This window comes from Dendrobates tinctorius, unplaced genomic scaffold (genome assembly GCF_039654945.1).
Source record: "Dendrobates tinctorius isolate UK_male_01 unplaced genomic scaffold, ASM3965494v1 ptg000156l, whole genome shotgun sequence".
In the NCBI taxonomy this organism is placed as follows: domain Eukaryota; kingdom Metazoa; phylum Chordata; class Amphibia; order Anura; family Dendrobatidae; genus Dendrobates; species Dendrobates tinctorius.
This window is the reverse complement of record NW_027361823.1, coordinates 4,879,919-4,900,720: the sequence shown is the minus strand read 5'-3', so window position 1 is coordinate 4,900,720 and position 20,802 is coordinate 4,879,919. Positions and strand designations below refer to the sequence as shown.

At 42.3% G+C, this 20,802-nt stretch overlaps 1 protein-coding gene across 1 annotated transcript in view; it reads left to right on the top strand.

Annotated features, from left to right (window-relative positions):
* Positions 1–947: 947 nt before the first annotated feature.
* Positions 948–20,802, top strand: part of LOC141051284 (hexokinase-1) — an 84,632-nt gene continuing 64,777 nt past the window's right edge. Inside the window, exons 1-2 of the mRNA XM_073548165.1 lie at positions 948–1,404; positions 18,017–18,179. Coding sequence (XP_073404266.1) covers positions 1,342–1,404; positions 18,017–18,179 — 226 coding nt within the window. The 5' untranslated portion in view covers positions 948–1,341. The remainder of the gene's footprint in view (positions 1,405–18,016; positions 18,180–20,802) is intronic.

The window sequence follows — 20,802 nt, the reverse complement described above, 5'->3', positions numbered from 1 at the left end:
TATAATCAATTGGACACATTTCATTTTTACAAATTGAGTATATTTCCCACTATCGGTTCTATCACATCTTGGGTACATTTTTCTGTCTGGCCTTTTGCTGATGTCTGTGCATTTTTTGCTTTGTAACCTGATGCGGTATTTCATCCGGTCTACTATGTCTGCTCTACTGATATTTAGTGTGCGTTACTACGGCACCTGGGGCATGTTGAATAAAATGTTGGTAGCCTGGAAGATATGTGGGGGAAGGGTTGCTGTGTCATCGCAGATCGTTAAGCCACCATTACTTACTAATACATAAGGTATGCCGGCTTCTTTTTTTAAGCAATTATCCCCCCTCCCCTGTTATCGGTAGACTAAATACAGTACGTCCTGACCTCTACTGGATGTTTCAATGTCATCGGGGTCATATGTCCTAGTGATGCCCTACTTATACAGAAGATGTAGAGCATTGATGGCTTTACAAGTGCTGAATCTAGCGGCTAACACTTCAGTCTTTTTGCATCAGTCACAGTGTGAAAAAAATGGATCCAGTGAAGATTGCAAAAAACTGATGCATCGGATCTGTTTTTTCGCCGGATCTGTTGAAGCTGCAGCTTTTGGAATTTAAAATAATTTGCTGGATCCGTTTTTTTCACACTTTGACTGATTGTGACTGATGCAAAAAGACTGAAGCGTGAAACAGGCCTTTGCCCTTGGTTCCATGCCCAGGAAGTGATGGCGAGTAGGCGGTGGGCATCACAGTAGTAGTTCGTGATGAACGTGCCATAATGACATATTTAGTAGATGATATGGACCTCCCCTTAAGAAGTTGAAACCTCCTCACTCTTTTCTACTGTGCAAGAGCCTGATCCTCCCTCCCTGTGTAATGTAGACCTGTGTCTTGCACACCCTTCCCCCTACACGTAATTGTGTGCACACCCTTTAAGCACCATCACACCAGAGCCTTGCACACTCTCGGGAAAGAAAAGAACACTATTGAGGTCTCCGTCTTGAGAAATAATCGACTTTTGTAAACCCCAAGAATTTGGATTTCCAGGAGCGCACAGAGGACAGGGCTCACCCCCCAGCCCTACACAGGCAGCCCCCTGTAGATGATCATCAAGCTGCTCTCCCCTCAATGCAGCAAGACCATGTTACAGCCAATCCCAGGGCAGGAAGTGGGTTGGATCTAGCATGTCACTGTAGGAGAGGAAAGGAGAAAAAAAAGACATCTACATCTCTGAGCTTGTAGGGCAGTGAGAAGGAGAGCTCAGCTGCTATCTGTCTATACAGCACCCTCCACATTGGGGACAATCCGCAGCACAAGAGGGGCCCAAGACTCTGCCAAAGCCAGTCTGCAGGATGATAGCTGCCCAGCTCCTGGCCTATTACTTCACAGAGCTCAAAGATGATCAGGTCAAAAAGGTGAGTCCTAACCCTCCATGTGACAGCCAGCATCAGGGCATTGTACCTGCTAGTATTTCACTACTACCTATACAATGGGTTTGCTTTGGTTCAAAAGGATACAGCAGGTACAGTAATATGAGGAGGAGGACATTGTATCCATGATGAAGGCTGCAGTGTCCTTGAGAGCAGGATGTAGAAGACATTGTGTGCCTGTGCTGAGGCCTTTCTGTACATCCTGGGAAGGGACTGTGGCATCCGACTGGGAAAATGGCCTGTAGAAATGTTACCTGTAACAACACCTGGTGTAACCATGCAGCGGCGGGCGTGAGGCCGGACACACTACCTGCAACGGTATTAGAAATGCGTGATGGAAGACCCTAGCCATAATCTATCTAAAGAAGAAAGGTATTTAAAAAATCATAAAGATAAAAAGTAGAGCTTACACACACACACATATATATATATATATATACACACGCACACACACACAGATATATAATCTCTTATACTGCTTTCAGAGTATCTATCATACATATATGTATATATATACACACAACCTATGCTACAGATGAGTGATTCGATTAATGGAATCATGTCCGCATTCCTTGTGCGCCGGACTGGAGCCCTGCAAGCTGCATCTTACCTGCTGAAATCACAGGCGCCTCTTCTGATTAGTAAGTCCAGCGCTATGGCGCTATTGCAGTGTGATGCACATATGACGCCGTGCTCGGCCTACTAATCATAAGACTCCCATCCGTCAGTCACGGAATAGTGATTTCACCCTGGACCGCGGTCCTGCGAATCAATTCACTCATCTCTAATCTTTAGATTATTTAAAAATAGATATTACTCTGAAAGTTGTATAGAAGATATATATATATATATATATATATATTTATATATGAGATCATCTATCTATCAATATCTATCTATTTATCTATCTACAGATATATCTATTATCTATCTATCCATCTATCTACAATATCTATCTTTAGTATGATTGTCATATGAAGCCACTCCATATACCATAGTGGCGCAGAACAATGCTTGCCACCACGTACATGGAATTAACCATTCATATGACGCCTGTATGAGCTGTCTGAAGGCAACAAGTGAGTTTAATGGCAGCTGGCGATTTCTGTAGTTAACTGTGCCCCTGCTAATCCTCCTGAGTATACACAGAAGGGAAGGCTGCATTTATCCACGAGGACACACCTTAGTGTAGGAGTCTTCATTACATGGCAGGTCACCTCTCCTCATTTGGCATCGCTTGCTACCATTAAACCAATCCATACCGCTGTTATCCAGTCACCGGCACCTAGTAAATGGCATGATTCAGGCATGTGACCTCTGCTGCCATCTACATGTCCTATAAATATCCTGAGGGGGGGTCAGACCACTTGGATCATTTAATAGAAGGCAGCCATTACTGACATTCTTTTGCGGTTGTTGGCTTCTGTTCATAGTTGACATATTTACTATTTCTAGTGAAGGCCACGAATACTGGTGTATTAGGTAGTGTTTTGGTTATTGGTTGGTGTAAAATACGTGAAATCAATGTCACTCTGTTTTGTAATCAATGTCCCTCCCTGTTCCTGAAATGATTCTGGATGGATATTGCAGATGGATGTTATACTACCAGGACGGTTATACTGACATGTAGAAGTCCAGTTGCGTGAAGCCTTTAATGGATTTGTCTGCTTTAGGATGGACGTTCGTCACAGGGATAGGCGTGGAATGTAAAGTGACTGAGTGCCTCCTCTCCTTGTGACCTTGTATATGTCAATCTATCTACTCATTAAAGGACTGTGTTCTCTGAAAAAGTAACAACAGAATAAGAAAAGGATGATGTGCCATCAAAATAACTATTAGAAAGAATTTAATGACACAAGGCTGACTATTTACTACTAAAATAAGAGCGCAGCAATGCATCTCTGATAATAAGGCATCATTAATAATCCATATAGGTTACAAATCATACCTCCACCATGTATAGCTTGATATTTCCATTTGCTCCAGGGCCATCTATTGTTCTCCTGAGGAACCAGGTGGAGAACTGCCTTGTTACGTTGTGCTTTTCTATTTCTGTATGATTAAAGGGGTTGTCCAGGACTAACATATTATTGACCGAGCCATCAACTCACCCGAGACCCCCACTGATCATCTGCTCCGGCAACGTCTGGATGTAAAATGGACCAGGAGCAGTGTGACTCCATATGCTGTTTGGTGACCACTTTTGGGGACAGCAGACTATCTCTAAATCATCTGATTAGAAGCTGATCAGCCAATGCCCTGGGTGGTCACTGAACAGTATACGGACCGTGATGTTCTGGCTCTGTACATTATTCACATCCAGCTGCTAGCAGAGCAGATGAGAGCTAATTGGCAGATTGGTCATCAATATCTTACCTAAAAGTGGCCGTACATATCAGATAAATGTCAACCAAACTCACTGATTAAGGCAGGACCACCGAGCACCTAATGTGCAGGGGGCCTCCCTACTCTCTTCTGAATGCAGCTATATTTCATCATGCCCAATCATTATGTTCTTGGTGAAGATAAACCTCCAGCAGAGGAGTCTAGCAGCTATTTACTCCCATCTCCCTATTGAGAACATATACTGCATGCTCTTTGCAGAGTCGGCCATGGTCAGCTGTCAGGTGGAAGAGCCTTTGGCCGACGGCCATATGAAGTGTAAGGCCAACTTTAGGGTCCATGCACGTGGCCATATCACTCACTGGTGGCAAGAACAGTATATGGCCCCTCTTCACTGAGGGTGGTAGAGCGCCCCCTTGGGCTTACACGTTACGCCAATGATACGTCTGCCCCCTGGTAGATATGTGCTGTAAGGATCTGTGACATTGTGCTGCTAGGGGCACATACTTTACATCCCTTTTGTTTCTTGCACCACTACACAGAGGGTCAACAGGTCTGTAATAATAGCTGAGGAGAATTTTTACCAATTTGACAGAAAGACTGACTTCATTTTGTGACAAAATGGGAAGGCTTATCTAAACTATTTGATCAAATTAGTTTTGTGGATTTATGTTACCATAACATTTGTGCTGAATAGATCTCACAAGTCCTAGTCAGATTAGAACTTTCTACTTTATTTACAATAGAAAGATGGCCTCTCATTCAAAATACTCCATATATCAAGGCCAAATAAAACATTTTCTGTCACAAATATAAATTTTGTTTTGTTTTCCAACAGCGGACAAAAGATGGCCGAAAGCCTCATTTATCAGAAGTTTCTAAGAGTGAAACGGGCCTTATTGTCCATAGCAACCAATCAATGTGCAGCTTTCATTTTTCCAGAGCAGTTAATTAAATGAAAGCTGAGCTCTCATTGGTTGTCAAGGGTAGCAAAGCATTTTTTAGTCCTGGACAGTTTTGATAAATGTGTCACTGTTTTATAAAAGGGGTTGTCCAAGAGATAGGTGAGAACTTGCTGATCGGTGGGTGTTCCATTGCTGAGACCCTCAGTGATCGATGGATCTGGGAATTTTTATCCCTGACAGGCAACTTTTGTCCCCATTACAAAATACAATTGCAGATGCTTGACTGCCGCGCCATTCATTGTCTACTGGACTGCTGGAAAAAGCTGAGCACAGTGCACGGCAGCCCCATAATGAGGGAATGGAGCGCTAGTTAATCATGAGCGCTATCACTGCATTCTAACTGGGATATAAGTTCCCAATTCTGACAATTGGTTCACGTGACAAAGGTTGGGCCCCCCGAAATCAACATGTTATCTTGTTTTCACTAGTTTCAGTGCTAAGCATAGACTTAAGGGATCCTTCCAGTCTTCTAATCTTTTTTCACTCCTGCCGCTGCTGCTGTTATTGATCATGTTTATAGCTGTGCATGTATTCTCTCATCCTACAACTGATCAAATTGTTTTTTTTTAGCCTAATATTCATCTTTAAGAGTGGGATTATTATACCCATGACCATCTTACTAGACCACATAATACCGCTGCTCACTAGACGGCTTCCTGAATTGTGCTGTAACCATGACAACACACACTGAAGGTGTGACAGGAAGAATCATTGTATGGGAGCCTTGGTATAATTCTGGATCAGATGACAGATCGGTGACACTGCTGTGACGTTGTAGCATAATGATGGTTTGTAAGAGGATTTCTTGGAAGGATGAAAGCAGATTCCTCAGTGCCAAATAAAATGACTTGCGGTGTCTTTTGTAGTGATGGTGGAATGTTCTGAATACTTCATTTATGAGAATAACATTATAATGGAGTTTGTCACGTTGTCTGCTTGCCTTCATTCTTCAGGTTAAGCAGATGGGAACAGCCTGCGAAACTACAAACCCACTGCTTGAAGGAATCGGCCGCCATGTCTGCAAGTGTTCCCAGCAGCCTGGCCCCATCTCACAGCATACAGCGTCACTGTCCTGGTGACAGATTGCTATTGAGCCTGAGACGCCCGTCCTAATTGCTAGGAATGGAGGCTTCATTGCACTCATTCAGTGTACTCAATTCAGCACACTCAGCACATTGAAATTTAAAGGGATTATTTAAAGGGAACTTGTCTCCAGGAAATTGCCTATTGTTTAGATTTGTGCTATGCGGATTTTGTTCACTAACCTTGTGTATATGTGTGAGTAGTGTGTGTGTATGTTAATACACTCGTCTACTGCAGGATTCATCGTCGTTTTGCTCCTCTTCTCAGTGACGTCACCGCTCTTCAGACCATCCAGATCACTCTATGCCCTATGTGTGAGTTTGGAGGTCCTTTTTAGGCCGGGGGTCACACTTGTGAATGTGATGCAAGAAACTCGCGAGAGTGTCTCGCATCAATACCCGCCAGCACTTGGGACCGGAGTGTGCGGCTGCATGTACTTCTATGCAGCCGCACACTCCGATCCCGAGTGCCGCCGGCAGTGCCCGGGTATTGATGTGAGAGAGTCGCGCGAGTTTCTCTCATCACACTTGCAAGTGTGACCCCGGCCTTATAATGTAAGTCTGTGCAGGGGTGGACATATCATTGGTTGCACAGGGGCCCATTTTCAACACCAAAACTGGTGGAATTGATGAGCTGCTGGACTGCAAATGGCTCATACATTGTTTTTGCAATGGTGGCGACATCTGTCTATGTCCGCCAGTGAGTCTTTGTACCCTCATTTTAATGCTCCACAGTCTTAGGGTATGTTCACACGTTGCGTTTTTGTCACCTTTTTATAATGCTAATTTTCAGCTGCGCTTTACAATACCAGCAAAGTCTATGAGATTTCAGAAATCTCATGAACACAGCTTGTTTTCTTATTTTTGTCCTCAGTGTGCATTTCCTTGGTTTTTGCCAAATGCAGCATGCCACTTCTTTCAGTGTTTTTTTCACCGTTTTTTTTCCAGCGTTTTTCACCCATTGAAATCAATGGGTGGTGCAAAAAATGCTGCAAAAACACAAGTATCAGTTTTTGCTGCGTTTTTTGCCCCAAAACCTGATGAAGTAGAATCAGATTTTTTTTTATACGCTAAACATTAGCAGCATGCACAAGAGACACATGTACCTTTACAAAAACGTAGGAAAAAAGTTCACTAAAAACGCAGCAAAAAAAAAATGCAACAAAAATTAAGCAAAACCTGATTTCTTTTTAGGCAACTTTCTTACTGCCAAGAAAGCAGGTTTTGCATGCGGAAAAAACGCATAAAAAATATAACATGTGACATAGTCTTATATTATAAAAAACACTTCTGGGTCAAGCAGAGCGCAACATGACACAGAGAGTCTGCAGAGCGGATGTCACTGAGAAGAGAAGCAGAACGGCGCTGGATACTGGAGACGATGGCGGTAAGTGAGTATATTAACACACACACTACATACACAGGCTTAGGCCAAGTTCACACATTCAGTATTTGGTCAGTATTTTACATCAGTATCTGTAAGAGAAAACCAGGAGTGGGTGATAAAAGTGGTGACGGGTTTCTGTTAAGACTTTTCCTCTGATTGTTCCACTCCTGGTTTTGGCTCATAAATACTGATGTAAATTACTGCTCAAATATTGAAGATGTGAACATGGCCTTAGAGAAAAAAAATACAAAATATAGCATCATTGCTCCTAATGTACATGTGCATCCTCTGAAACACTAGTATGGGTCTAAAAAGCTCCAGTGTTCAATGTGAAAATTGCAAGATTTCTACTTTTATTTGTAAAAAAAAAATCATGTTATGAAAAAAAAATTGCAAAATTTAAAAAATATATTTTGCACAAAAACCTGATTTAAACAATGGGTCATTTTCTGATGACCCATTCCTGTTAAGTGCTGTGTTTTCCAACTCCACATCAATAAATAATGATTTCTCCTATTTCTGATACTCATTACATCCTGTACTTAGTGTACACAATAAGCTACATAAACGTTACTAAACATCATTGTGTGTGTGAACTGTGTTTTAGCCTTTGTATATGTGTATAACTAGGATCTAATTCCTCATAAACTGAGTTTGCATCCTGTATAGGTTTGCACTCTTGACAATGAACATGGCAGCCACTTTCTAGGACACACCTATGTATACAGTGCAGTCCACCTGTTCATACACTTCCATACTGCTGTTACAGCACTGATCAATGACTTCATTGGAGCATCTGGAATACTGGAAATACAAAAGATAACATTATCTGCATTTATTGTCAGGGCTGGCGGAACGCACCAAATAATAAAATGATAGTAAGGTGTGTTCGCAGCCCGGGGTCCACCGTGTGAGGTGGTAAACTGCTGCTTGGTAATGGCGGATGTATATAGCGGTATACAGAAGGTCCCGCGTGGGTTAACGTCACCCGGTGTGAACAGGAGCGGACTCTGTTACGTCACAGAGCCGCAGTATTGGGGAACATAAATGCCGGAGCCTGTTAGAACTCACAGCAATCGGCAAGAGAGCGCTCAGTATGTGGTCACAGAACTCGGCCCCAAGGACACGAGGTCCGAGTCCCTCTAGACCTACTGAGCGTACAGCATCGCACCTGCGGACGCCCCTAATGAACGCTGACCACGAGGAGTGCAGACTATGTGCACCATAGCGTACAGACAAAGCCACCGGTGGATGCTGATGCCAGTCTCTGACTCTGCCTCTAACTGGACCTCAGCCTGGGTGTTAGCAGGCTAGGCTACGCAACACATGCGTACCAAGGGTAGGGCTTTCATAATGAGTCATTCACCAGAGACAGTCATACATGCATACAACACTCACTCCACATGGTCTAATCTTTTTCTATATTAGCGCACAGCCATGCGATCCTTTTATAGACGCAGCCTTCCGGGACCTTCCTGATGGCCCAATCCGAGCTGCAATAGGACCTGAGCATGTGACCTCTGACCTCCAATGAGAGTTCGTCCCATGGGCATGCTCAGTAGGAGAAAAGCAGGACTTAGTCCCAGGAGCGTCTGCTCGCCGCTGACTCATGCATGGTACAATAGCTGAGCCTGGAGTAGCAACCAGACACCTAACATTACCCTGGGCAAGACGCTGAGACCGACGTCTCTGCTGAGCAGGTACCTCTGTGGCTGTAGAGGACATGGCTCAAGACTCCCTCTGTGCCTAACATTTATGGCTTCCTTTCCAGGGGAAAAGAAATGTAAAAAAATATATAGAATGAGGTGTATTTTGGCCATCAGATTACGTTATTCTGAAGGTTTACCACCTAGTTGTACAAAATTAAGGGAATCTGTCACCAGGCTTTTGCCAACTAATCTGAAAGCACCATAATATAGGGGCAGAGACCCTGATTCCAGAGATGCTTCTCTTCGAGGGATGCTTGCTGTAGTTTTGATCAAATCAAGGTTTTATGAGCAGAAGATTATCACTAAACAACTAGTAAACCTGCATCCTAGTAGTTCTTCATATTCATGAACTATGTTTAACCCCACTCCCACCACTCATTGGCAAATTTCTGCCAATACACAGTGTACTCCCAAAAACGGTCAAACAATGGTGTGGGCAGGATTATACAAGGCTCAGCATTCAACTGGTAGATCTGCAACAGATAAAATACTGATTTTATCAATACTGCAGCAAGCAGCCAAGTAAGTGGTATATCACTGGAATTAGGGTCTCTGCATCATGATGCTCTCAGATTGGATGGTGACAGATTCCATTTAAAGACCCACTGATGCAACAGGGTCCCCAGTGTGTCATGAATAGTACAACAATTTCAATGCAAATTGAAATTGCAACACCAAGAAGGAAAAAGTTGTGGAATTATGGAAATCAAAGGATCCATAGACATGTTAATCATATGCAAATGATGAAAAAATGGAAACATTTTAAAAAAATCTTGATTTATGCAGTATCAAATATGAGCACCACATCCAGAAATCCTCGCACTTACACACCTTGTCAATGCTATAAATAAGGTAGGAACACACTTGAGAGGCAAATTATTAAGATTTGCTCCTGGCAGCTCTCATTGCAGTTTGCTGACCAATGATGTACCACATGTGCTCAATGGGAGAAAAATCCGGAGACGCCACAGGCCATGGTAGCATGTTTAAGCCACACAGTCTGCTCACAGTAGCACGAGCAATAAGTGGCCTGACGTTATCGTCTTGATAAATGGCCCCAGACACTTTATAGAAATGGCCGTAGTGTGCTACCATGTCCTGCAGCATCTCGAGACTTATCTCCCATTGTGAACATCTGGGACATCATTGGTCAGCAATTACACAGGAATCTGCCAGCAGTGGATCTTTATGATTTACCCTAGTGAAATCAATGGGAGAGAAAATTTCTCCGACAACCAATAACCTCATTGACTGCAGCGTGTAAATTTGGGGATTTCTGCAAGTGGCGCTCATACTGGATATTGAATAATTCAAATTTGTTTTAATTTTTTGTTTTCATTTTATCATTAGTTGCCTATCATTACCATGTCTGTCATTCTGTAATTTCCATATGTTCACATTTTTTTCCTTCTTGCTGTTGCAGTTTCAATATTGAGGCGTGCGTGTACAGAATTTTGCAGATACTAACAATTAAGGCACAGACCTTACGGGGTGAGTAGCAGAGGATGGAGACTTTCACTGTCTCTGTGCCATATACCTCCACACTGTCTCCATATCCATCACAGCTGAGCCAGCTGCTGTGGGGGATGAATAGTCAGCTCTGCGGGGGACTTGGACTGGCAGAGGTGGCAGCAGGTAGTCTGTTAAGCACAAGCTTCTTCCTGCATGTCTCGCTGCCAATCCTCCTAGTTCTTCTACATGCTGCTTTTCAATTTCCACTTCACATGTCATTGTATGCACAATACAAACTACATACAATTTAGACTGTTTTTTTTTTTTTGCAGTTGTTCGGCCTCAATGTACAAGTCTGCAGTAATTCTATGTGATTGCAGACTTGTAAATCCTCACTGTGCACTGTGAGTTTCTCCGGGAGCGGGCGGTCATGTGATCTCAAGTATGTGACTCATATACTTCCTGCCACATTCCGACTAGACTGTATCCTGCCTCTAGTCTGCATGTGACTACATGTATGCAAATCGCATACTTACAGTCATGCACTAGCTGCTCTCTGCTCCAATACCAGAGAATCGGCAGGACACATCTAGTTGGAATGTGGCTGGAAGTATGTAAATCACATACTTGTAGTCACATGACCGCCTTCTTCCGATGCCGACATCAGGGAATCCTCACAGCGCACAGTGCGCGTGATGTGAGGATTCGCAAGTCTGCAGCCAGTCACATAGAGTTACTGCAGATTTGTAGCTTAACACCGGTCAACCCCTAAGAGTGGATGACCACCTAGATGACCACATTTAGAAATAGACTGAAATAGAGTGACACTTCTTTTCAGCAATCCCTTTGAAGTCTGCTGTAGCAGACTGTACTGATACATACCTTGAAACTTTAGACAAGTAGGCTAGGCCCTTCCTTATAGATAAATATCTTAAGCTGTCTATTGAATTTTGAACATTTTTCTTTATTTTTCTATTACATTTTCCATATTGTTATGCATTTCACAAGCAATTACGAGTATGCAAACACCGGGCGCCAGTTTTACAACATTCCTTTCTTTAGCAAAAATCTCTCTGCAGAGGCTTAAAAATCACCAAGTTTCATATTACAAACTTTCCCAAGAGAGTTTACGAATTTCTTCAGACGGTTTATCTATGTGGAAACGTCTAAATCGGTGCCATCTAGGCAATATACTGCCACAGTAACAATATAATGTCTGGTGTAGTTTGTTTTTTTTACAACATTGAGAAATCTTCAAATAGCATAAATTCAATTTTATAGTCTGATTAAATTTACCAGTGATAATATTATTACATAATAAAAAGACAAGCTGTAACAATGAGTTGTAATGACATTGAGAGCACAGCGCTGGCTATATACATCCATTATCAGGCCTGTGTATGGCCAGTTGTATGAACGTACATGTCCAGGAATGTGTGTAACCCGCTGCCCAGCTAGCCATGCGCCCCATTATCTGATACTATCGCATAGGGTATTCTAGAATATGCATGTAGTTCATTTATGAAGATTTAAGAATAAGGCAATGAATGGATTTTCCAGGTAAAATATATATATTATCATTAAATGTTATTGCTCATAGAACTTAATACAACTGCAGGAGATGACCCGTGGCAACCGTCGGGAGATCAGCAGCTAGCGCCGCAGATCTCCCGACGGTAGAGGTGGCGTGCGTCGTTCGAATTCCGTGCCAATTCGTGGCCGGACTGCGCCTGTTGCTGATTGGTCGCGGCCGGCCGGGCTCGACCAATCAGCGACGCGGGATTTCCGTTACAAACAGACAGACATAATTAGACGATTATATAGTAGATGATGGCCTATTTATCATGAATAGATGTGTCTATAAAGTTATTGTTAAAAAGCCAGCTGATCTGTTTAATTTCTTTTTATTATGGTCCAGCGAATTCTGGAATTCTATGGAAATTATTGAAAATGTCCCATGCATCACATATTCCACAAGGGAGCAGGAGGGCGCAATTATTGCAAACTTGTTATCAGTCAATTAGCAATTTTGACTCTGCATTACTATACTGAATTCCGGCAGCTCGCTAGTAACAGACTCTTCTAGGGAACTGTTAAAGAATAAAAAAAAATCTAATAATGTGGCCAAGATATGAGGAAAAAAAAATGTCATAAGCAATCTAATATTTTTGTTAAAATGAATCTTTCAGTAGGTTTATGCTGTATAATTTGAGAACAGCATAATACAGTGAAAAAAGCCTGATTGTAGGGATGTGTCTCTTACTGGAGTGCTGTTATGATAGAATCCCCGTTTTCACTGCTGTAGATGTAGCAGTGCGCAGAATGATGATCTGTGTATAACCCCGCCCACACCCCTGATTTGCAGTTTGGCTGCTTGCTCACAATTAATCAGTGAAGGGGGTGAGGTTACACAGATTAGCCTGACTGGTCTGCACGTGAGATGTAGTCCTGTAGTGTTTAATCTCCTGGTGATAATATAGTGATTGTTTTGAGACTACAACACACATCCCAATAAGTGAAACATGCTTGTAATCAGGCTCCTGTGCCCTATATTAAGCTACTCTCAGATTAAATAGCAAAACCCTGCTGACAGATTCCCTTTAAGAACATAGTTCAGTGATATAGGGTATGGGAGAGTGTAGAGGTTTCAGCTGCGTTCTGCCTCGATGCCTAAGTAGGCTCAAATGTCCCTATGCTCCATAATAAGACACTAGTATTACAAGGGCACATGGTAGGCATTGAGGCCCAAAAGCTTTCAGTCAAACTTGTAAGTTCCAGTAATACACTGAATAACTTTTAAGTTTGGTAAAGCTTCCCTTTTTCACAGTGCTAAGACAGACAGAACAAGCTCAAAAATCTCACATTGAAGAAAAATCTAACATTTTTGACTCCCCAACAGCTAGACAGTGGTTGGCTGAAAGTTTGTTTGACAGACAGCTATCTTTACTGACTCCCCTATATACATGAATGCAGACCGAGCCTATCTGTGATCTGAATGGGCTTAATGTAGACCTCATTTCTTGGGTGAGAGTTATGTGGGACAGTTTGGCTGAACGTAATCTAAGGTGTATGGAGGCCTAATCAGGCCTGCACAACATACGGCTCGTAGCTGCACGTGGCCCGCCAAGGGGTTTGTTGCAGTCCACAGGACCCTTTCTTCCTATATTCAAATGTATTTGTGTTTTTCTGGTTCTGGCTCTACATTCAAGTACTGATGGTGGTTGTGGCACCGCACTTATGTGTTGAATGTAGTTGTGATCTTGTACACATGTAGTGTATGTATCCATAACATGTTTCATAGCTATACTAAAGCTTAAAAATCCTCAAAATTTAGAGATCTGAGATTATGAGGAGGATTTGAAGAGTCTCTGCTCCAAACACTGAGTTTAAGTTAGCTTGTATTTTCACTATTTTTTTGGAGGAGAAACTCTCCAAATCTTTCTCAAATTCTCAAAACGTGACCCGTTGAAGCGCACTCCAGTGCAAAACGGCCCTCTTTTGCTGTGCTGGAACTTCCGCCCTCCACCTCTCCCCGCTCCCTCTGCCACAGAGATGGTTTTAAGAAAGATTTGAAATAAAGACTTTTTATGGACATTGGTGAGTGCTGCTAACACACCTCCATATACTTTGGGCTTTGAATGTCAGACCGATTTCTCGCAGGAGTTTACACAGGAGTTTCCCATTGTAATTACATGATAGTGATGACTCAATTCCCCTATTTGTGTCACAACTACTCAAAACTTTCTTCTGGTGATGTATTAATGGATTGATGGTGGTTCTGATGATGTATTCATGTAAGTAACCCTTTAAAATATGTTTGTGGCCCTAAAGGTATGTTTCCACGTAGCGTATTGCCGACGTTTTGGGCGCTGCGGAAATCCCACTCCGCTCAAAGCGCCACCCTCCTTTCTACGTGCGGTGATACTGGATGTGTTCATTGAACACTTGCGGTATCACCGCATCGTATCCATAGACTGTGTAATTTATCTTGCGTAGATGGAGCGTCTACGCAAGATAAATAGACATGCTGCGGTCTAAAAAGACGCGCAGCATGTCCGTAATTTCGGGTGTGTCACCCGCGTTCTTGCATGCATAGTGGAGACGGGATTTCATAAAATCCCCTCTACTATGCTGTAACATCTGGACACTGCGGATTAAACGCTTTGGCTGTACGCAGCGTTCAATCCGCAGCAAATCCGGGTGAATTACACCACGTGGAAACATACCCTTAGGATTGGTTCAGTATGGGAATGTGGTCCTTCGACCAAAAAATGTTGTGCACCCCTGGCCAATGAATGAGTGGATTATGTCTCTGTTCAAAGATTTATTTATTGGGTTCCATTGAAATTAAACATAGAAAGAAAAGACAGTAACAATAAATGAAGGATCTTTTCTTTAGTTATTATTTCACCATTTTGCCCACACTTGCAAAATGTGTTGCAAAACTCTTGTAATCCTTCTAAAAGGAGTTGTCCACATTTAGGGGCATTTTTTAAATCATGTAATTGGAGGTAAATTGTTTTTGCAATTGGATTTCATTAAAAATTGTGCACTTTTTTGCCTTCTATAGCTTGTGTGTTGCATATTATTGGCTGTAAAATGAGTTACCTGAGAATCCATCAGACAGGCCACTATGATAGAGACACAGAAAAAACACACAGTATGACAAACGTGCATGAATACTCTGTTGTAAAATATATGTAACAGTAAGGCCTGTTTCACACATCAGTTTTTTTGGTCAGTCAAAATCCGCTAAAATGGCGGACAACGGATCCGTTCCTGTACTGACCACAACGGTTGGCACCGGACCGTTATTTTAACGCATCTGTGAAAGGAAGAATTTTAAAGGAGCCGCTGCCTGGGGAAGAAGAGAGAGAGAGAATTTTTCAGCCGCCAGAACAGAGTTTAGGGTTAAATTTGCGGCTGAGTGAAGTCTTTCGGGCATGCGCAGTGAGAAATGCGGATCCGGCCGCCCGAAAAAACGTTGCATGGCCCGTCCGGGCATGTTGGCGGATCCGCAAAAAAACGGATCCAACGGATGGCCATCCGTCAAGATCCGCCGGTAATGCAACTCAATGGGAAAAAAAAACGATCCGCCAAGCAAAATGGCGGATCAGTTTTTTTTGCAAAACGGCGGATTTTGACTGATGGTAAAATACGGATGTGTGAAACAGGCCTAACCTGCAAGTGCTAGTAAAAGATGATAACAAAAACAGGGTATATAGTTGATACGTTTTTTGCAAAAAATGTATACGAAGCCACTCCACCATGTCACGGTATACACGTTTGTTATACTGTGTGTTTTTTCTGTGTCTCAGTCTTTGGGTGGTGTGAACATTGTCTTACTGACCTGTTCATTTTTGTGCATGTCCCATGTGTTTTTAATTTAGCCCACTATGATAGTCTGGCAGGAAATTGGTAACTTTTTGTTTCTGTTTTCCGAGCCCATCTCAACTGATTTATAGCTACCGACTAGATACAAGATGTGCAGGGAAAGAGCCTACAAAAGCCAAATGGTGCAATATTTTTAATGGAACCTAATTAGAAAAAATAATATTTAGCCCCAAATTCATGCATTTTTATTAAAAAAAAATAAATAATTGTCCCCAAAGGTTGAACAACCACTCTGACATTCTTCTTCCCTTCACTTCTCTCCCTGCTCTATTTTATCCTGTAAAATGAACATATAATTATGACATGATTTGAAGTATTGAAGTATATTTTAATTTCTCATTTCATTGTCTATATTTAAGACAATTTTGACATTCTGTAATTCACGCGCTACTCGCCGATGTGGATTTAACAAGGACAGTAAATGATAAGACATAAGGTAGCTCACCTTTCCCCCTCTCTGCACAGTAACCTCTGCACAGGTCACAGAGCATGCCTGGCACACTCTCCCATACAAATGTGTCCAGATATCAAACATCCAAGGTCATAGTGTTACCATACAGCATATCTCTGAAAGCTATTAGCTAAGCAGCAGGTCAATCAGAATAGCGACCTCACATGTACATGAATAGACAAAAGGCAACATGTCAGTATTCTGCCCGGATGGGGCTAGAAATGTTCATGGCATGTATGAATACAGCACAGTTTCTCCACCGGACACGGCTGAACCTTTCTTAGCCTGTGTCAGTATATTACATGCTCTTTCTCGGTTATCAGACATGTTCAGTCTTGCATGTTAGTCCCTGGAAAATTCCTATATCATCTTTGAAATATCTTGTAATAAATCACAATAATTGTAGCTTAGTAATGGCACAAAATTGAGAATCACAGAGGCCAACAAGTCTCAATGTTCTCCAAAGATAAAAAAAATTTTTTTTTCTAATTTCACTTTGAGTTTATTTTCCTTTATGTTATGCCCAAGAGCACCATCAGTTCACTTTTTATTCTAGCTTTACTAGACATGTCACTTAAACCCCCCCCCCCCGAAAACACTGGTTCTAAGGGGAACATAGTATTATTCCTAATGCTTGGGTTGAGTGGGTGATACATAGCACGGGACCAAAAACAAAAAAAAGTGAATGTCTTGCTTGCCCCCTCGGGCCCTGCACAGTCAAGTGATATGAGATTTGTCTTGCTACCTGTACTATTACGCTACAGCCATGGTTATATCACCAATTAGAGGGATTTTAACATTTAAATAAGAAAGGGTAGCGGGAACCAGAGCCTGGCCGCATCATTGCAACCAGGTATATTTACTTTGAAATACCGTGTTTCCGAGAAAAAATAGTTTGAAAAGTTGTCCGGGGGCAGTAGGGAGAGACCTAACCATTGGCGTTCCTGGTTTGCATCTCCCTGCCCCACTCGAGTTGATTGACAGGTTTCTCCTTATGTATACATATGGGAGAGACCTGTCAAACAAATGGAGCGGTGCGGGGGGAAGCCCGTTTCAGAATAAACATAGCTTGCTGCAGATGCACATCCAGGCTCCGATTCTCGCTGCCAGTGGTTCAGGTAGCCTGAATCTAATGACAGGTTCTCTTTAGGAAAAATAAATCCCGCTCATTAACATATAAAATTTTGTTGTAAGGTAGATTTAAAAAAAAAATAAAAAATGATGGGGCCCCTTTTCCCAGAACCTTTATCATAAATGAAGACTTGAAGGGTCCCATACACAGTAGAGAAAAGGTGACTGAACCTACCGATTTTGGCACCAATAGGATACAATAATACATGTGTTTTAGGGGGGATCAGGAGAGATCACTGTCAGCCAACTGCTCAGTAATCTGTTATATATTGGTTCCTTAAGGGTAAGTTCAGATGTCACTTTTTGCTGTGGTTATACCTTGAAAATGTAATTTCTGTCATTTTTGTGACATGAAGATTTGGATTGTTGTGCAGATTTCACCATTATCCAGCCTATCAGATGTTCCTGTGTTCTCTATGATAGGGTCCCTGTCAGATTACCAGATCCTTCTGTCCCTGCAAGGAAATTTTTCGGAGACTCCAATAGACATTTAATGGTCAGACAATTCCACCAAAAACGGTTGGTTTGGTGGACTTTTATGGAAACTCTTTTGCATCAAATCTGCCGATGTAATGTTCTTAGTAGACAATATTTTCTTGTTTTTTTTAACCGACTGTATGCTAATCATATGTGCCGGCTGATTCTGAACCTTGCAGACTTATGGAATGTTTTCTTCTTTACAGATTGATAAGTACCTGTACGCAATGCGGCTTTCGGATGAGACATTATTGGACATTATGTCCAGGTTCAAAAAAGAGATGGAAAACGGTCTCTCGAGGGACACCAACCCAACAGCCATTGTCAAGATGCTTCCAACATTTGTGAGATCCATTCCTGATGGCTCAGGTAGGCTGGATGACATTATTGTGCTCTCCTAGGGCTGACCTAAAGTCCACTCTACCACATTTTAGCTCAGGTTTTGTCCAGATTATGTTTAAGCAGATTTATGGGGATTATTCTTTTGTTATTTGAAGAACTAGGTATTATCACATTCAAATTATTCATAAGGGAAATACTGGATAAATTCCACTTCTTTTTTTGTTTTGTCTTTTTAAATCCTGGTTGACTCATTCGGCCATTGGCGTATTTAGTATATAAACGTACCTGCTTTGCCAATTTTACTGACTTACTGTATGACCTCTCGCCTCTTTGACTGACAGGGGGGATCTTTTGCGCATACTGTTTGCCTTTTATACTTGCTCATTTCCACGTCGTACCAGCTCACGTCGATTGAACTGAGCATTTCTTTCAATTAGTTACTCTCGTGGAACGAAATCTTTGCGTCACCTGGAACGTATGCCTCACTTCCGGTCTATCTGAACCCAGGTGGAACGCAATGGTGAGACGCACACGTCACTTCCAGTCTGAAGCATGCAGGACGTGTCAGGACGGGTCAAACGGAACTTTAACATCTTCGGTACGCCTGTTTCTAACCTCCATTGCGGCTTCTATTTAAACTTGGCCCCTTAATGGGCAGAGGCCCCTGATGAAGCTGCCAGCAGGCAGCGATACTCGTGGGGACTGGCCCTTTCATGTTATTACTGTCACCCTCGTATGTATCATCTCATGCTTGCACTCATGTGTGAATGTTTCATATCCCTATTGTTCCCAATAGCTATTGGGGGTAATTATGCGAGGGAGGGGGATTTATGGGATTATCATTTCCCAACCAGGGAGAATAAAACTTAATTTTCTCCCTGTAGTTGCTGTTCCAGGAAGCCGGCTACATAGGATGTAAACACTATTTACCTGCATATCACCACTATATTTTTAGGTTAAATAGCATTTTTGGACATGATGAGTTCGCTTTAAGGTTGCACACTTAGGTGTAATATGATGCTGTTGGCGCCTAAAGCAAATGTGTAACTGAACCCCTTTAGCTATACCTTTGTGGCATCATTTTGATATGCCAACACTTGAGTGTGATTAATCCCAGGTAACTGCGGCACACTTTTGGATTGCAGTGTGCGTAAAAGTGTACAGCTTTACACATACAGAACTGCCTGTGGTTTTACGGATAAAGCTTTCCTGTCACTTATCAGTATGTATTTGAATAGCAGCATTGTGACCTTATCCGGGTAGGAATGACCCACTTTCTCCTCTCCTCCTAAGTAGCTAGAGCGATTGCCTTTATAACAGCAGCTAATCTCCTTTACCAGGTGCGTTGGAGCAGTGCTATTGCTGCATATGTTCCCTGACTGCAGGATTTTACATGGCTTTGTAGTGTGTTGTTACATTATTTGGATATAAAAAATATTTTTTTTTATTTTGAAATTCGTAAAAAATGGTTGCTTTATATGTTATTTATGGATGGAACTGGCATTCACGTACCCAGCATTCATGGAGTGGGCAGACTGAGCTCACGGAATGGTCCTCCATGTTTGTGCATTACTTCCTGGCTCGGAAAAATGCAAACTACTTTGAAATCTGTGATCTACATATTAATTGCATGGAGATGTCAGACAGATTTATGGGCATTAATCTAGTGCCTTGTCCCCTGACTTATTCTATCACTCCAATACCTATATAATATCATGGGAGATCAAACTAGTACCAGAACAACTAGGCCTCATTCAGACGTCAGTGATTTTCCTTGTACTTAGGGCAGTTTCACACGTCCAGATAATTCCGGTACTGGAAAAACCGGTACCGGAGCTATCCGTGTGCATACGGAGGTCATCCGTGTGCTATCCGTATGTCCGTGTGTACCATCCGTGTGCTGTCCGTATGCTGTCCGTGTCCGTGTTTTTGAAAAATTATTTTTAATGTTAACCCTTTGACTTTTAAAAACGCACACGGATCGCACACGGACAGCATCCGTGTGCGGTACGTGTTTACACGGACCCATTGACTTGTATGGGTCCGTGTGATCCGTGCTGTTGCACAAAAACGGACATGTCAGTGTGTTTTGCACACAGACACACAGTCCGTGAAAACACGCTGACATCTGTGTCTCCGCTCCGTGAGAAAACTGTCACTACACGTACTGGAGACACTGACGTGTGAAACTGCCCTTAAAGGGAATCTGTCACCAGGTTTTTGCCAATCGGTCTGAGAGCAAGATAATGCGGAGATAGAGGCCCTGACTGGGCTGCTGGCTGTAGTTTTGCTAAAATCACAGTTTTATCAGCAGGAGATTATCACTTACAGCTGCCTGTAAGAAAGCATATTCATGAACTCTGTCTCCACCAATAATTGCTTATTTGCAGTGTACACAGAGCTGCCAGTCAGTGGTGTGGACGGGGTTATACAGAGCTCAGAATTCAGAGAACTGCTAGATCGGAAGCAGAAAAAACAGGGATTTTATCAAAACTCACATATAAAAAGCGGGCTGAAAAAAAGCCCTAGCCAGCTCACCAACCACAGCCGGAGCACGCAACCTCGTCTGGATCCAAACGAAAGTTGACTGTAGACAGGAGAAAAGAAAAGTTCCAGCTAAATGAGGAAGCAAAAACTTGGCGACAGATTC